At 49.2% G+C, this 17,643-nt stretch overlaps 1 protein-coding gene across 1 annotated transcript in view; it reads left to right on the forward strand.

Moving 5' to 3' along the window:
* LOC135260726 (dnaJ homolog subfamily C member 13-like) overlaps positions 1 to 17,643 on the forward strand; it is a 38,820-nt gene that overhangs the window by 14,200 nt on the left and 6,977 nt on the right. The window contains exons 15-47 of the mRNA XM_064346193.1: positions 456 to 611; positions 918 to 974; positions 1,390 to 1,511; positions 1,830 to 1,905; positions 2,162 to 2,257; positions 2,383 to 2,523; positions 3,383 to 3,400; positions 3,587 to 3,669; positions 4,024 to 4,177; positions 4,643 to 4,746; positions 5,253 to 5,412; positions 5,814 to 5,876; positions 6,154 to 6,255; positions 6,432 to 6,536; positions 7,520 to 7,722; positions 8,098 to 8,182; positions 8,616 to 8,770; positions 9,352 to 9,397; positions 9,513 to 9,667; positions 10,351 to 10,552; positions 10,714 to 10,829; positions 11,209 to 11,287; positions 11,566 to 11,701; positions 12,071 to 12,255; positions 13,382 to 13,456; positions 13,955 to 14,074; positions 14,517 to 14,696; positions 14,858 to 15,037; positions 15,522 to 15,635; positions 15,823 to 15,939; positions 16,203 to 16,380; positions 16,787 to 16,878; positions 17,103 to 17,202. Coding sequence (XP_064202263.1) covers positions 456 to 611; positions 918 to 974; positions 1,390 to 1,511; positions 1,830 to 1,905; positions 2,162 to 2,257; positions 2,383 to 2,523; positions 3,383 to 3,400; positions 3,587 to 3,669; positions 4,024 to 4,177; positions 4,643 to 4,746; positions 5,253 to 5,412; positions 5,814 to 5,876; positions 6,154 to 6,255; positions 6,432 to 6,536; positions 7,520 to 7,722; positions 8,098 to 8,182; positions 8,616 to 8,770; positions 9,352 to 9,397; positions 9,513 to 9,667; positions 10,351 to 10,552; positions 10,714 to 10,829; positions 11,209 to 11,287; positions 11,566 to 11,701; positions 12,071 to 12,255; positions 13,382 to 13,456; positions 13,955 to 14,074; positions 14,517 to 14,696; positions 14,858 to 15,037; positions 15,522 to 15,635; positions 15,823 to 15,939; positions 16,203 to 16,380; positions 16,787 to 16,878; positions 17,103 to 17,202 — 3,955 coding nt within the window. The remainder of the gene's footprint in view (positions 1 to 455; positions 612 to 917; positions 975 to 1,389; positions 1,512 to 1,829; positions 1,906 to 2,161; positions 2,258 to 2,382; positions 2,524 to 3,382; positions 3,401 to 3,586; positions 3,670 to 4,023; positions 4,178 to 4,642; positions 4,747 to 5,252; positions 5,413 to 5,813; positions 5,877 to 6,153; positions 6,256 to 6,431; positions 6,537 to 7,519; positions 7,723 to 8,097; positions 8,183 to 8,615; positions 8,771 to 9,351; positions 9,398 to 9,512; positions 9,668 to 10,350; positions 10,553 to 10,713; positions 10,830 to 11,208; positions 11,288 to 11,565; positions 11,702 to 12,070; positions 12,256 to 13,381; positions 13,457 to 13,954; positions 14,075 to 14,516; positions 14,697 to 14,857; positions 15,038 to 15,521; positions 15,636 to 15,822; positions 15,940 to 16,202; positions 16,381 to 16,786; positions 16,879 to 17,102; positions 17,203 to 17,643) is intronic.

Consider the following 17,643-nt stretch of genomic DNA (forward strand, 5'->3'; position numbering starts at 1 on the left):
TGTCCTAGTAAGACCTGAGCTATATTGGGGTTAACCCAGTCCGTTCAAAGATCCTCCACTAGACAAATAGGTTTCAGCTTTTGCTCACTGGGCTATGGCCCTACTGCTGCTTCTGTTATGGGCACTGGTGCTCTTACACTATTTCTCCTATCTCAATCACTGTTGCTAATGCTAGCATTATAATTCCACCCGTAAGCCAGCATTTCTGCTACCATTGCTAGCTCACTGATGATAACCGCTGCTGGTGGTCTTTTGCATGGCACATTGGCCTTTGTTGAGGGTCAGCCTGTTGTTCTCTATGAAGATCTCTGAACACGCTAGCAGGCAAACGGTTGCAGCCCAGTACTATACAGGATTCTGTTAGCCTTGTTGTGGTCCTGTGTTTACAATCAAAGAAGTCTTCGACCCCGCCCACTCACCAGAGCTCCGCCCCTTTTTTGCTTTCGTTTCCCCAGGAGCGGGGCGCGGGCGCGCTGGTCATCAGCTCGCTGCTGGACTTCCTGACCTTCGCCCTCTGCGCCCCCTACAGCGAGACCACGGAAGGGCAGCAGTTCGACATGCTACTGGAGATGGTGGCCGCGGACGGCCGGACCCTCTTCAAACTCTTCCAGGTGGGGTCTGGGGGGGGGGGGTTGGGGGGTTATGGGTGGCAGTATTTGAAGAAGGACAGAACTGCAGGGCAAGGGGTCGTTTAAAGAGTTTACACAGAGTAGAAAATTATTGAATTATTGCCATATAACTGATGCAGTGCAGGAGTATGTTATCTTAGACAGGTAATGCTTGGTTCAGGAAAAACGACTGCTTCTGTCTTATCTTGTATCGAGTGTGATGTTAGAGATGAGACGACAATTCAGATCAAGTTTGTCTCTACAGATGAGTGGTCATGTGATAAGTCTGGGTCATCCGTCTGTCCACAGCATCCTTCCCTAGCCATTGTGAAGGGAGCCGGACTGGTCATGAAGGCCATTATCGAGGTGAGGCGTTTAATGTTTGTGTGTTATTAGAATCATCAAATCTGGCTGACAGCCACTAATTAGAACAATTGTCACTATATTGATCGTTATCAGACGGGAAACTTTTTTACTCAAATAAAAAACTCAAAATAGTGGTCATGAATATTAATAAAGAGTAGGTTTTTTGGGAATGTTTTTCTTAATTTTTTTATTCCAAGTCGCTGTTCCGGAAGCCGGTGTTCTAGAACTCCATTGCTTTCAATTACCACTAGTGATTGTGACATTGGCATTTGAATGTTCAGTTAAGAACATTCTAATCACATATTTGTGATCTTACACTTTATAGGGTTAAAATGATTATGATCCCTGTGGCAGTCATTATGGGTGTAACGACGATGATGATGATGATGATGATGATATTGTGTGTGTCTGTAAGGAGGGGGACGAGGCGATGGCCAGTAAGATGCAGGAGCTCGCACTGAGTGAGGGAGCCCTGCCCAGACACCTGCTCACCTCCATGTTCACCGTCAGCTCTGACCAAAGGATGCTCACCAACAGGTTAGAGGATTCTTTCCTGTACACACGTCTATGCTTCCATGCGCACACGTAATCAAACACACCCCCCTCCACACACACTCACACACACACATGCATATCCCCCCCCACAAACAAACATATACACACATACACACACACATACACACACGCAAACTCCAAAACCTACAAGAAAGCGCACGCAGTTATACAGAAGCATACATGTACACCCAGACACATAAAGAACACAGTTTTGGGTGAGAGAACTGTCATCGGCCACTGAAACAGGGTTTCTGTGCTGTGTTCTGTCCCTGTCCCCCTCCCCCCTCCCCCCCCTTGCAGGCAGCTGAGTCGCCACCTGGTGGCGCTGTGGACAGCAGAGAACCCCATCGCCATGAACCTTATGAGGAGAATCCTGGTGAGGGAGCGATCAGTCATGTGACTGACCTGTGATAATGTGACTGATGAGTGGAGTGCGCTTGGACTGAGCCTAACTTTGTCTTTGAACTGAAAAGGATTCTGAAGCTCAGGTGAAGGGCATAGTGTTGTATGAGTAAAGTGAATGAGCTAAGGTGTAAAAAAAGATCCCAGCTGATCAGAACCAGTTCATATGGCTTAGATCAGCCATTATTGGTCTAATGTGGTCATGTGACCATAATGGGTGTCACCTCCAGCCCGCAGGTCTGCTGGCGTACCTGGACAGCCCTGACCCGGTGCCCGAGAAGCAGAGAGACACGATGAACGTTCGGGACAACCTCAAACTCGCCACGGTACGTCTCCACTGCGCTCTCAAGTCCGTCGCTAGTTCATCGCACGGCGTCTAGTCGTCCTGCGTCTTAAGATGTCTCGATCGAGAGACCGAAGTCTGGTTTTCTCGGCTTCTCTCCCCCCTCAGGAACAGTGCGGGTACAGCAAGGCCCCAGAATGGCAGCGGTTGGCCGGGCGGGCCGCCAAGGAGGTGGAGAAGTTCGCCAAAGAGAAGATGGACGTGGTGCTGACACACTGGCGGGACCGTATGGGCATCGCTCAGAAGGAGGTGAACCCCATTCCCAGCCCGCCCACCACCCCCCCCCCGCCCCCCGCCCCCACCTCATTACAGCCGTCCAGAATGCTGTCATTGCTACTGGTTCACTCTGCTGCCCCCTGCTGGTGCTGAGCAGTAATTTATGCTGTGTACATGCAAGCACAGGGCTGTTGGTTTGAATCTTTGTTAATGTAGTGGATTAGCTGGGCTTCACTCAATGGCATTATCATTTTGCAGAGGTGGAAAGTCCAGGTTCACAAAGTAAAAGTCCTCCCCAGTATTTTGTTCCAATGACCGGGATTTTCTAATTAGCTCAAGTCTTCTGCCAGGAGGTAGAAATAATGAATGAACTCTGCTGGCTGAGGTCATGGGTGGAAGACATTAACTTTCTGAACAATGGACTTTCCACCTCTGTCATTTTAAAAGGCAGTTATAGAGTTTTATGTCCTTGACACTGCTCTATCCAGCAAGATTTTGGGTGACCATATAATGAAAAATGAAAATGGAAATTTATTGCCACAGTGGTGTTAATATTAATGTTAGAAATCACTGCAGAGCTATAGCCGAACAGCTATACTTTTATTAAATTAAACACTGCTGTCTGGCATGACTTTGGTTTCCATAATAATTATGATTCCATCAATGTTAAATCCATATTTTATTTTTCCAACTAGATAGAGAACTAGATCATTTTCAGGTTTCCTCCAGGCCTGATTAGCCTGATGGTAAATGAATGTAAAGTGATTGATTAAGCCGCATGGCAATCAGCAATGAAATGTCAGTCTTCTGCTGTGGAATAAATGAATGATTTTTCTGTCTCTGTGCCTGTCCCTCTCTGTCCTCTATGGTTTCCTCCTGTCAATCAATGTAGCCGGACAAGAATAACCCAGTGAGTATAACTCTACTCCAATCAGAGGCCTCCCATTGTGGACAATTGTGTCACCTATGTATCTTACTGCTTTTCAAGTGTGGTTTGTCGCAAATAGTTTGAATGGGCCTCTCTGGAAAGCTGAAAGATATTCAGTAGAAATCACAGGTGGCAGGTTAAGGTTGACTGAAAGTTATATGCCTGCAGAATCCAAACCAGAAGCCAGTGATCTTGAGGAAGAGGAGGCAGAGGATCAAGGTCGAGGCTAACTGGGAGCTGTTCTACTACAGGTAGGTCATCAGTGACGAGTGCTAATGCTAATGATGCTAATGTGCAGTAAATGGGTCTTATTGGTGTTAACTGCAGAGCAGCATCAGTGTTCACACAAAAACGCATGCATCGGATATAACTGAACAAAAGTGTTAATCCGTACAGATTAGAAGTGACAGGCTGAAAATATCATCATCGGTGCAACCTGTGAACAGTCACTTAGCAAACGTAAATCCAGAATTCTAGATCTCTGTCCTCCCTCATTCATCTAGCCTCAAATTCTTGTTCATGCTTTCATCTCCCCTTCACTCTCTCATTTCCCCTTTCACTCCATCTGTTTCCTCTGTTCTCCTCCTCCCGCCTCCTCCCCGCAGGTTCCAGCAGGACCACGCGCGCTCCGACCTGATCTGGAACCTGAAGACTCGGGAGGAGCTTCGGGAGGCGCTGGAGGGGGAGATGCGCGCCTTCAACGTGGACCGGGAGCTGGGCAGCGCCAGCGTCATCTCCTGGAACCACCAGGAGTTTGAGGTCAGGGGGTCATAGGTCAGGGGTCAGTGTGGACCGGGAGCTGGGCAGCGCCAGCGTCATCTCCTGGAACCACCAGGAGTTTGAGGTCAGGGGGTCATAGGTCAGGGGTCAGTGTGGACCGGGAGCTGGGCAGCACCAGCGTCATCTCCTGGAACCACCAGGAGTTTGAGGTCAGGGGGTCATAGGTCAGGGGTCAGTGTGGACCGGGAGCTGGGCAGCACCAGCGTCATCTCCTGGAACCACCAGGAATTTGAGGTCAGGGGGTCATAGGTCAGGGATCAGGGTGGACCGGGAGCTATGCAATACCTGTGTCTACAGTCAGCATATGACTGTGTTAAAGTTCATTGATATTATATATATGTTTGAAGGTACTTCTACAAACTGGAAAAGGAATATTACTTGCAAAGCATTGTGTCTAGTTCCTGTTTCTGATTGGTTGCTGTTGCTGTACCTGTCCCTGCTCAGGTGAAGTACGAGTGCCTTTCAGACGAGATTAAGATCGGAGATTACTATCTGCGTCTGCTCCTGGAGGAAGACGAAAACGAAGAGTCAGGAGCCATCAAGAGATCGTACGTCACCTCCACTGGGTCACTCCCAGCAATTCCCAATCCCCTGGTGTTTACCTCACTTCTTTAAAAAAATACATTTTATGAAGTGTTATATGCCTTAGGGTTTAGGGATATTTCTCAGATGTAAACGCAATTTAACTTAAAAGTTGCCAGCCAGCCGATCACTGACCTGGATAAGATGAAAATACAGTAATGCACTGGAATTTACTTGATGAAGTGAACCAGAACAAAACCAGTTCAGTGATTTTGATTATTACTTTTGATTTCAGTTTGTGAAAAGTGTTTAAGCTTTGCTCGGTTTTCAAATTTTGTTATTTGACTTAAAAGACCAGTCAAGGTGCCAGACTATGATCCTCCTACTCTTATTAGTAAAGGCAGAAACCAGTATATTTCTTTTTTGCGGTCACCGACTCTGCTTCTATAAAAACATAATTTTATTCCGATACCTTTTTCGCTGTCCCTGGCATAATCGCGTGAGCGTCTCACTTCCTGTCCGTGCTCCTCAGGTACGAGTTCTTTAACCAGCTGTACCACCGCTTCCTGCTGGCGCCCAAGGTCTCCATGAAGTGCCAGTGCCTCCAGGCCCTGGCCATCGTTTACGGGCGGTGCCACGAGGAGATCGGCCCCTTCGCCGACACCAAGTACATCGTGGGCATGCTGGACCGGGTCAGTGAGGGGGAGGAGGGGGGGGGCGGGCGTTACAGACACCTCTGTCATTCAGTTTCTGTCTCCATTGGCTCTTTGGTTTTAGGACTTTTTCTCTTTTATCTTCTAACCATTGTCATTCTTCCTCTTTTGTGTTTAATTTGAAGTCAGGGTCTTACTGAATATACTGTATATGCCAGTTATATACCAAACTTGCAGTCTTATTACAATCTGTCTCTCTCTACCTCTTTTACTCTCTATCTCTGTCTCTTTCTCTCGCTCTTTGTCCAATTTCAAATTCCAGAGTGCTTTATTGAGATGACAAACATAGGCAATATAAGAAGTTGCATGATAAAACTGTGTAACATGGATAATAGTTCATGGATTATTTTTTTAAAGTGTCTCTCCCTCTCTGCTGACAGTGCACAGACAGGCTGGAGAGAGACAGACTCATCCTCTTCCTCAATAAGCTGATCCTGAACAAGGTGAGCTGGTCGCTCTTTCCATCACCTTCTCACATCTGACCCTCTCCATGCAGCACAGCACAGCCTTCCCCAGGTCCCCAGGGGATACAGAATTCGTATTATAACATTATTGCTGCTGTGTGTTTTATATCGTTATTATTTTTTTAACTGCAGTGTGTAATAATATTAGCATTGCATCTGGGTATCTGAGTTTGGACTTGCTTGTTACCTCTACCACGCTCTCTCTCTTTCTCTCTCTCTCTCTCTCTCTCTCTCTCTCGCTCTGTCACACACACAGAGGAACATAGTGGATCTGACAGACTCGAATGGCATCCGCATCCTGGTGGATCTGCTGCCCCTAGCACACCTGCACACCAGCCGTGCCACGGTCCCGCTGCAGGTGAATCTGTGTGTGTGTGTGTGTGTGTGTGTGTGTGTGGAGCAACAAAATCACTTCTTGTTATTTAGTTTTGCTTTGAAAAATTATCCATCGCAGCCACATTTTCTTACATCCTGAATCCAGGCCAAGTCTTTGGTGTAATAGTTGCTCACTGCTGCCCCCTGTCTGTGTCCCAGAGTAACGTGCTGGAGGCGGCGCCAGACATGAAGAGGGAGAGCGAGAAAGAGTGGTACTTCGGCAACGTGGAGAAGGAGAAGAGGGGGCCCTTCAGCTTTGAGGAGGTGAAGCTTTTTAGCGTTGAGTCAGTCCTGCCATCTGGTCCCTGACCAGTTTGACATTCAGAGATGAGCTGGTGGGGTGAAATGCCGTCTGCATTGGGCTGTGTGGCCTCTGCGATGTAAAGTAGCTGCCGGCCTGCAGTGTGGTCGGCACAAGGCTGAGCCTCATGTATAAAGAGCAGCATTTGGCAAAAATCCGAAACCTAAGCTGGAAAAAACAGGCAATGTTTGTTTAAAAACAGCACCATTATCCAGGCAAATATCCATCTATGCATCCATCCATTCATTATCTAACCTGGTTATTACTGGTCAGGGTCACGTTGGGGCTGGAGGCTATCCCAGCATGCATTGGGCGAGAGGCAAGAAACCAGGCAAACATACATTCTGTATATTTTACTCATATTACTGATGCAGCTGTGCTAACAGTAGAGCTTGTCCTGGGATTTGAACCAGCATCACTGTTTCAATCGTGCTATAGTAGAGCTCTTCCTGGGATTAGAACCAGCTTCACTGCTTCAGTCATGCTATAGTAGAGCTCTTCCTGGGATCAGAACCAGCTTCACTGCTTCAATCATGCTATAGTAGAGCTCTTTCTGGGATTTGAACCAGCTTCACTGCTTCAATCATGCTATAGTAGAGCTCTTTCTGGGATTTGAACCAGCTTCACTGCTTCAATCATGCTATAGTAGAGCTCTTTCTGGGATTTGAACCAGCTTCACTGCTTCAATCATGCTATAGTAGAGCTCTTTCTGGGATTTGAACCAGCTTCACTGCTTCAATCATGCTATAGTAGAGCTCTTTCTGGGATTTGAACCAGCTTCACTGCTTCAATCATGCTATAGTAGAGCTCTTTCTGGGATTTTAACCAGCTTCACTGTTTCAACAGTACTACAGTAGAGCTCTTCCTGGGATTTGAACCTGCATCACCGTTTCAACTGTTCACCCCTCCTGTCAGTGCTTTACTGTCCCACGCCGCTGTCCCCTAGATGCAGGAGTTCTGGAGCTGCGGGGAGCTGGACGCTAAGACGCGCTGCTGGGCGCAGGGCATGGACGGCTGGCGCCCCCTGCAGGCCATCCCGCAGCTGAAGTGGTGCCTGCTGGCCAGCGGGCAGGCGGTGATGAACGAGACGGACCTGGCCACCCTCGTCCTCAACATGCTGATCAGCATGTGCTCCTACTTCCCCAGCAGGTACAGCACAGCTGGTACTAGAGTACTGGTGCAGAACAGCTGGTACTAGGGAACAGGTACAAAGCAGCTGGTACTAGACTTAAGGTACAGAACAGCTGGTACTAGAGTATAGGTACAGCACAGCTGGTACTAGAGTACAGGTACAAAACAGCTGGTACTAGAGTGCAGGGTACAACACAGCTGGTACTGGAGTTCAGGTACAGAACAGCTGGTGCTAGATTCACTCATCTAGTCATTCATCTCCTGTGAAAATCCTTCAAGAAACTCTGAAATACGGGACAGTCCATTTCAGCACTGAACGGGCGAGCCTTCAGCTCCAGCTCCAGCTCCAGCTCCAGCATAACTTTCTGTGTCTGTATTTGTTGATGCTTCCAGGGACCAGGACAACGCCATCATCCGGCCACTCCCCCGAGTGAAGAGGATGATGTGCGACAACACCTGCCTGCCCCACATCGTGCAGGTGAGCTTTCTGCCGGGGGGGTCGGGGGAGGGGGCAGCGGGCACAGGGTAAGGGGGGTTCGGTTGAGGGGAGTCGCAGTAGAACAGGACACTACGGCCTCTGACTCTGTATGCTTCCCCATTGCAGAGGAGTAGTGCCTCCTCGTTACACTTAGGCCCCGGTAATTCGTATTCATTCTGACCATTTAACCATTTATTCTGGTCTGTTGAATGGCTTTAACCTAGTGTGCGGTGGGAGATGAAATAATGCACATAAATGTATGGTTTATTGCAAGTCAGTAAATGTATGAACCATTAAATAAAATGGCATTATAAAAGTCAGTACATGTGGTATAGTTTTCATTTGAGAAACAGGTTCGGCAGAGTGATAAACTTGTGTTGACCTGCAGCCAGCGGCTCCTGTGTGATCTTTCTGGATGTGTTCCATGTGGCAGCTGCTGCTGACCTTCGACCCCATCCTGGTGGAGAAGGTGGCCAACGTGCTGCACCTGGTGATGCAGGACAACCCCAGCCTGCAGCGCCTCTACCTCACCGGAGTCTTCTTCTTCATCATGATGTACACCGGCTCCAACGTGCTGCCCGTGGCTCGGTGAGGGCGCTCACGTGTCCTCAGTAAAATAAACGTGAACACTCGGAACTCAGAACACGGAAGCATGTGCCAGTGTTGTTCTGCTTGAAGCCATGTCCAGTACACATGGATGATATAGAGACAAGGCCAGCTTTGAATTCTACCACTGTATACCTCATATGGAGTCAGTACCTTCACAAGACCAAACCAGAGAGTAGTACTGTGATGGAGTATCGTTTTCCAGCCCGTGCATCCACTGGGCTGTGAATTAACCCTTCAAAGGTGTGAGATCAGAATGTGTGATTAGAATGTTCTTGACTGGACATTCTAATGCTGATATAACAATCACTGCTGGTAACTGGAAGCAGTGGAGTTCTAGAACACTGACTTAGAATTTTGATGAAAAAAAAACATTCAGAAAAAACTACTCTTCGAAGGGTTAAACCACAATCAGAATGCAGAAGCTTTCACCCTTAGTCACTGCACCATCAAAAAAGTGGAATGTTAACTCCCCTCCTTTCTGTCCTAGTTTTCTGTCCTCACTTCTTTAAGGGCATTACTGAGTGTGTCTGTGTCTATGTTGGTGTTTGTGTGTCTTCCAGGTTCCTGAAGTACACTCACCTGAAACAAGCCTTCAAATCTGAAGAGGTGAGGTCATTCGGGGCTTGCTTCCGTTTCTTAGACCCGTAGCAGGTGTGCATTGCTGGGGGTGGTCTGACCCTTTATGACCCCCCCTCCACCCCACCCCCCGCTCCCTCCCCAGGCCAGGGGTCAGGACGTGGTCCAGCGGAGCGTGCTGAGCCCCATGCTGCCCGAGGCCATGGTCTGCTACCTGGAGAACTACGAGTCCGAACGCTTCTCCGAGATCTTCCTGGGCGAGTTCGACACGCCCGAGGCCATCTGGAGCAGCGAGATGAGGTAGACCAGGGCTGCCTGACCCTGTTCCTGTTCCTGGAGGTCTAGCTTCCTGTACCCTACCATTTCAACTCTAACTTTCCACTTTAAGGATTTAGATTTGGTCGCAGGGAGGAAAACAAGTTTATCATACTCCATTAACTTAAAAACCTGTAAGGCGGATGTTTGTGTGAATAAGGGTTCTAATAAACGTGCATTGACTAGGGGTGTGCTGAAATAATTGGTGGCAAGACTCTGTACCTGAGAGACTTAGACCCACTGCTGCCAAATCTAAATCCTTAGAGTACACCTGATTCTACTAATTAGCAGCTCAATGAGATCTCTAGCTGTTGAATGAGGTCCGCTTTGTTAGGGTTGGAGTGAAACCTACAGGATGATACAGTAGATCTGCAGGAACAGGGTTGGGCAGCCCTGCTCTAGCTGCTGAATGAGGTGTGCTTAGTTAGGGTTCGAGTGTAAACCTACGGGACGGTAGATCTCCAGGAGCACGGTTGGGCAGCCCTGCTCTAGCTGTAGAATGAGGTGTAATTTGTTAGGGTTGGAATGAAACCCTACAGGACGGTAAATCTCCAGGAACAGGGTTGGGCAGCCCTGAGGTAGACCCAAGCCCCCGCCGGGCTCTTGCAGGTAGCAGGTGTACATGACGTATGAACCTGACCGCGCTGCTTTGGGTCCCGCCCCTCCAGGCGGATGATGATCGAGAAGATCGCGGTGCACCTGGCCGACTTCTCGCCGCGGCTGCAGAGCAACACGCGCGCCCTCTACCAGTACTGCCCCGTCCCCGTCATCGGCTACCCCCAGCTGGACTGCGAGCTCTTCTGCAGCATCTACTACCTCCGACACCTGTGCGACACCACCCGCTTCCCAGACTGGCCCATCAGAGATCCCGTAGGGGCTGTGTGTGTGTGTGTGTGTGTGTGTTTGTGTGTGTGTGTGTATATATGTGTGTGTGTGTGTGTGTGCGTGTGTGTGTGCGCGTGTATGTGTGCCTGTGCCTGTGCATGTGAGGTTTGTGCCCAGTTTGTGTCATGTTGTGCTGCCCCCTGCAGGTGAGGCTGCTGAAGGACACCCTGGAGGGCTGGAAGAAGGAGGTGGAGAAGAAGCCTCCCTCCATGTCCGTGGACGAGGCCTATGAGGTTCTGAGCCTTCCAGAGGGACAGGGCCTGTAAGCCTCCTCCCCTATCCTTGTGTCTTCAGTTTCTCAGCCTAATACCCATATGAATATACAGTCAGGGATTCTATAATATATTCGTGCTTATTTGCTTGCCGTGTGGGTCAGTTTCTCAGTCTGATACCCTTGTGAATATACTGAGGCTTTGCAGTAAAAATGTAGTCAAGAGCCGTGTGTGACCAATAGCTGCAAAGCTGCTGTTGCTAGTTGCAAGGCCAGTGAATGTGCAGCTATGCATGGCGCATGTTGTGTCTGCAGCAGTGTAAATGCGGATGTAAATGTCATAAATGTTTAATGTATTTTGTTGAGTCACAGAGGCAGGCAGTGTGTTTGCAGTTTTCTGTGGTGTTCAGCGGTGCCATTTTGTCCACAGGCATGAAGAGAGCGTGATAAGAAAAGCCTACTTCCGCCTGGCACAGAAATACCATCCGGACAAGAATCCAGAGGGCAGGGTGCGTCTGATTCCTGCTTAAAAAACCCATTAAATAGAGTGTGTCTGTTGTCAAGAGGTGCTTTTGACCCATCATAACATCTGACTACTGAACTATACAATTAAATACGAAATTGTTAGGAGGTGTCATGTCATATGATTTCAATAAATGCTTTGGGGAAAAAAAACTCTTATTGGGCAATTGGGTCTAAGTCTCAGTGAGATAGAGGGAAAAGATTGCAGTAAGTTGGCAGTTTGTTGGGGTTGTCTGAAGGGTACTCCTTGCTCCTTCCCGTTCAGGACATGTTTGAGAAGGTGAACAAGGCCTACGAGTTCCTCTGCACCAAGTCGGCCCGCGTGGTGGACGGGCCCGACCCGGAGAACATCATCCTCATCCTCAAGACCCAGAGCATCCTCTTCAACCGGCACCAGGAAGGTCCGCCTCTGTCCGTCTATGTATGCCTGTCCTTCGTTTTGTCTGTAGTTGTGTCTGTTGCAGAATTCTCTGGGTCTGTCTTACTTTATATCTGTCTGTCTGTGGGGAAGCTGCTCTCCTCTTTCTCTCTCTTTTTCATGTTTTTCTCTATTTCTCTGTGTCTGTAGTCATTGGGAGAACCTGTATTTCTGTCAGTATATATTTAAAATCCTTATGATATTAAGTTACACTTTTTAAAGATCGATTTGAAATAAAAACCTTGACTTGGTTTAATTCATCAAAAAAAGTTGTGCGATGTCATGACAGGGTTGTTGCTTTATTTTAAATGTTGTGAAATTGTTGTTTCTTGATAACGGGTGTATTTCACAGTGTTTGAGCCCTACAAATACGCTGGCTACCCCATGCTCATCAAGACCATCACCATGGAGACGAATGACGAGCAGCTCTTCTCCAAGACCTCTCCCCTCCTGCCGAGCGCCACCGAGCTGGCGTTCCACACCGTCAACTGCTCCGCCCTCAACGCCGAAGAGCTGAGGAGGGAGAACGGCATCGAGGCACGGCTGCACTCGCTCACAGACTCACAGGCTGTGACTCTCACTGATTCACTGTCACACACACTAGCTCACTCACTCACTCACAGGCTGTGACTTCACTGATTCACTGTCACACCAACTAGCTACTCGTGACTCCACTGATCACTGCCACACACTCAGCTCACTCACTCACTCACTCACAGGCTGTGACTCTCACTGATTCACTGTCACACACACTAGCTCACTCACTCACTCACTCAACTCACAGCTGTGACATGATTCACGTCACACACACTATGCATCACTCACCACTCCAAGTTTACCCCACTGATTCACTTCACCTAACTCACTCGTCACTCACTCATCAGCTTACTCTCATGTTCACTCACTCACACAGCTCACTCACTCACTCACAGGCTGTGACTCTCACTGATTCACTGTCACACACACTAACTCACTCGCTCACTCACTCACAGGCTGTGACTCTCACTGATTCACTGTCACACACACTAGCTCACTCACTCACTCACTCACAGGCTGTGACTCTCACTGATTCACTGTCACACACACTAGCTCACTCACTCACTCACAGGCTGTGACTATCACTGATTCACTGTCACACACTAGCTCACTCACTCACTCACTCACTCACTCACTCACTCACTCACAGGCTGTGACTCTCACTGATTCACTGTCACACACACTAGCTCACTCACTCACTCACTCACTCACAGGCTGTGACTCTCACTGATTCACTGTCGCACACACTCGCTCACTCACTCACTCACTCATGAACTCAGACTCAAATATTCAATCAACCACTCATGAACTCAGACTAATACTCACTGATTCACTCATGAACTCAAACTCTATCACTCACTCATGCATCACTTACTCTCTCAGTCGCTCATGAACTCAGACCCACTCACACACTCACTCATTCGTACACTCACTCAATCACTTGCTTACCCGCAGACTGTTTTTGATTGTCTACTTCCAGCAGGTCTGCATCATCTCCAAAACCCATAGATTAATACTCACTCACTGGCTCAATGACTGTCTTAAATAATCATTCACTCTTATGCTTGCTGGCTGACTGATTCGTACACATTCACTCATAGGTATTAACCCTCTCGACTGCTTGCAGGTGCTGCTGGAGGCCCTGTCTCGATGTGTAGCTGTGCTAACTGCATCCAGCACGCCTGAGGACATGGCAGTGCAGGTAAACCTGGAGCCGACCAGACCGTAACCTGGCCTACCAGGTCTTCCTGTGTGTGTCTCTATCGTCTTTCATTATCTGTTAGCATTTCCGGTACAAACGGTGCAGTTTGTCTACGGCAGTGGTTCCCAACCCTGTTCCTGGTGATCTACCAGCCTGTAGGTTTTCAACCCCTCAGTGAGGTCTCTAGCTGTTGAATGAGTTGCGCTTTGTTAGGGCTGGAGTGAAAACCTACAGAACGGTAGATCTCCAGGAACAGGGTGGAGCAGCCCTGCTCTAGCTGTTGAATGAGATGTGCTTTGTTAGGGCTGGAGTGAAAACCTACAGAATGGTAGATCTCCAGGAACAGGGTTGGGCAGCCCTGCTCTAGCTGTTGAGTGAGTTGCGCTTTGTTAGGGCTGGAGTGAAAACCTACAGGACGGTAGATCTCCAGGAACAGCGTTGGGAACCACTGCTCTACCATTTTTCTTTTTTTCCCCCCGATTTTTCCCTCTTCTCCAGGTGTGTGGGCACATCTGCAAGTGTTACAGTGTGGCAGCGCAGTTCAGGGAGTGCCGGGAGAAAATCGTTGAGCTTCCGAACATCGTGCGGGACCTGTGCCGCCTGCTTTACTACGGGAAGGTGAGGGCAGGGCCACCGTGGTTAGGGAGGGTGGGGTTACGAAAAGCGAGGGTGCGGCTAATGTCAGTGAGGACGGGCACACAGTGGGAGGGGGCGTGGCCGGGACAGGCCCAACAGTTGAGGGAAGAGACAGAGTGAGCAAGAAATTCCCTAATCCTTTAAAGACCGTACTTCCTAGTTTTTGTGTGTAGTCAAACTTGCCTGGAGAGTAACAGCAGTCACTAGCAGGCAGACTGGTTTCGGCTCATACAGTTAGGCTTAAGATTTAACTCTTACAGTCAAGAAACATAAACACAATGCAGAACCATAGCACCCAAATCTGAACTCTCCTCGAGTTTGATCTGGCTTATAGAGGCAGGGGCCCGGCATGTCAGTCTGTAACAGGTAGAGGCTCCAGGGTGGTTTTCATTCCCCGTCTCTCTCCTCTCTCCTCCCTCTGAAGAGCGTTCCCCGGGTGGCCTCTCTGGCGGTGCAGTGCGTCACCTCCTTCGCCGCGGACTCCCTCCTGCAGCTGCAAATGTACCAGGCCGGCGTGCTCTGGCACCTGCTGGCCTACCTGTTCAACTACGACTACACGCTGGAGGAGAGCGGCATTCAGAAGAGCCAGGACACCAACCAGCAGGTACTGTTTTTATCTCCATGCCTACGCGTACCTACTCACAGACAGAACACCAAATACCTTGTTCTTACAGTTTTATACACCCTTATACCTGTTCAAACGCAGCTAGGGCCCCCAGCTCGAATGTTTGTCGAGTTTGTGTTTCCCGCCTCTTTCCCCAACAGGAAGTGTGCAACAGCCTAGCCAAGCTGTGCCTGCTGTCCCTCAGCTGCCTGGGGGGGTACGGGCCGGGGCCCGAGGGGGAGGGCGGGGCACCTCCGGAGAACTTCGTCATCAGGAAGAGCCTGGCCGCCATGCTCACCCCGTACATCTCCCGCAAACTGGGGACCGGCTCGCCCGCAGAGGTACGGGCGTGCCCCACATGTGAACTTGCACGTGCTGGGCTTAGAAACTTAGAACTGTACAGAGAAAAGAAGTCACACTAGAGGTCTTCACGGGTCCAAAAATTTGTACCTGACCAAAACTTGACCTGTGGATTTCTTCTTCCCAAAGCCATGCAAATTAGTTTTGGAATGACCTAAACCGCCTTTCAATGATTTGGTGACCTGTCCAGGGTGTATTATTGCCTTTCTCCCAGTGTCTGCTGGGACAGGCTCCAGTCCTTTAACTGACCATGAGTAAGCAATTTAAAAAATGGATGGATGGATGGCTAGGTGGATGGAGACCCAAACCTAAACAGACTCATTATAAGGGGCTGTACAGACGATCTGCATGAATATCGGATAAATCCAGTGAATCCAGATGGTCCCATTCACCTCCATCACACACACACACCCAGAATCGCGCCACACTGTCTCTACTAAAACACTGAGTCCCCTCCTGTCCCAGGTCCTGAAGCTGCTGAACAGTAACTGCGAGAGCCCCAACCTGATCTGGAACAACGGCACTCGGGCCGAGCTGCTGGAATTCCTGGAGCAGCAGCAGGAGCGGATCATCAAGAGGGTGAGCGGATCATTAATTAAGGGGGAACCTGCCTTGATTGCTTAAAAATGACCCCTTTAGTGTACACAGTCCTCCACATCCAGCTTTGCCTGGCTTTAGCATCTTCTGCCATGGGCGTGGTCAAGCCTGATGGATCTCCTGCCTTGTCTCTGCTGAGATTCAGAGCGTCTGATCTTCCTCTCCACAGGGAGAGTTTGACGAGAACCTGGCGACGGAGTTTGTGTTCAGCGACCACAGCAAGGAGCTGATCGTGGGCGAGATCTTTGTCCGGGTCTACAACGAGCAGCCCACCTTTGCCCTGGAGGTCAGGACGGAACACCCCAGAACTTCACCCTCAGTTACAAACACAGAGCATCCTTTACAGAAAGGAATGGAATTCATAGAACTAGAAAATACTAGGATTCTTTTGTGCACACAATAGTCAAATAACATCTTCTCCAGCACTGACACGCTGTTTCTCTCTTAACATGTTTGTTTGACTAAATGTCTTTGACTTCCCCCGTATGCCTCACATTTGTGTATCTCTTTGTGACCTCACTTCCTGTCCTCCGTCTTCCTCCTGCCCAGTTCCCTAAGGTGTTTGTGGCCAGCCTGCTGGACTACGTGGGCTCCCAGGCGCAGTACCTGCACACGCTGCTGGCCATGACCCAGGCCAGCCAGGTGGAGTCCCAGGTGCACGCTCAGAGGCTGCAGTGGGCTGAGATGGCTCTGGAGGCGCTACGCAACGTCATCAAGAACAACCCGGGTGCGAGGGCTTGCGTCTGGGCTGGGGGGAGGGGGGGCAGGATGTGTGCTGGGAGGAAGGGGAGGAGGAAGAGGACAGTGAGCAGAGGGGGAAGTGAGCTGAGATGGAAGAAGTGAGCAAAGGAGGAAGAGGAAGGGAGTATAGGAGGAAAGGGAAGTGAGCAGGAGGAGAATCTCAGGTATCTTGCACCCAGTTGACATCCACCTCAAAGAGGATGTTCTCATGTCTGTGTGCCATTGTCCCTGCTTCAAGGGAAATGGATCAAAATGCATTTTGTTTGCCATTTGATGGAAGAGTCCATGTTATGTTATACTTTCTGTGAATGTATTCCTCCTTGTATTCCTGTACTGACTGACATTGCTCCCCAGCGCCATTGATGGATGTGTGGTCCCTCTGTCTGTCTCAGGGTCCGAGTCGGAGTGCATCGGTCATTTCAAGCTCCTCTTCTCCCTGCTGCGTGTTCATGGGGCGGGCAAGGTCCAGCAGCTGGCTCTGGAGGTACCACGTTCTCTTCCTGTGTGGGACAGTACCCAACCAGTACCTGAAATGTGTACCACCAAAGGACTTTTAAAGTTCCTGGACATTGATGAGCGATAACTTGCTGACTGAGCGACAGTATTTCAGCAGTTGTGGGGGTCGCCCTCACCTTTGCGATTTTCACCTACTCACAGTTATTCTACGAGCCTCTCCCATTGGCCTACTGTGTTTATCTGTTGACTCAGGTGGTGAACACTGTCACGACAAACCAGGACTGTGTGAACAGCATCTCCGAGGCCCTGGTGCTGTCCAATCTCCTGGTTCTGCTGCAGTCCTTGCCCTCCAGTAAGACCTCTCTGTGCTCGCTCGTCGTGACTAACACAGGGTTATCCACAAGGTGGCACTGTTGTTTGTCTGGATGCCATGATTCTGCCAATGTCATGTACATCAGCAAGACCAAACATTATCTTCACATTAACACACTATATTAATGCCAGTGGACATATTCTCCAGTAGTCCTACTCTCCAAACAGCTCCTGCACAATATTACATTTTTGGGTCAAAAATCATCCATAGTCTTACATTGTAAAACTGCTAGATTTTACAACTGCCAGAAGGCTCAATGATGGCTTGCGAACAAGGCCGATTCTCCATCTTCATAGAGCCCTCCCTGAAGGTGCAGTTGCAAGTCTAGGCGTGAGCATCTTATGAGTGGGGGAGTTAAGATGATTCCAAGACCCCTGACTGACAGGGGCTCTCAAAAAATATTTGAACATTGGATTTTCT

Source organism: Anguilla rostrata, chromosome 8 (genome assembly GCF_018555375.3).
Source record: "Anguilla rostrata isolate EN2019 chromosome 8, ASM1855537v3, whole genome shotgun sequence".
Taxonomy (NCBI): Eukaryota; Metazoa; Chordata; class Actinopteri; order Anguilliformes; family Anguillidae; genus Anguilla; species Anguilla rostrata.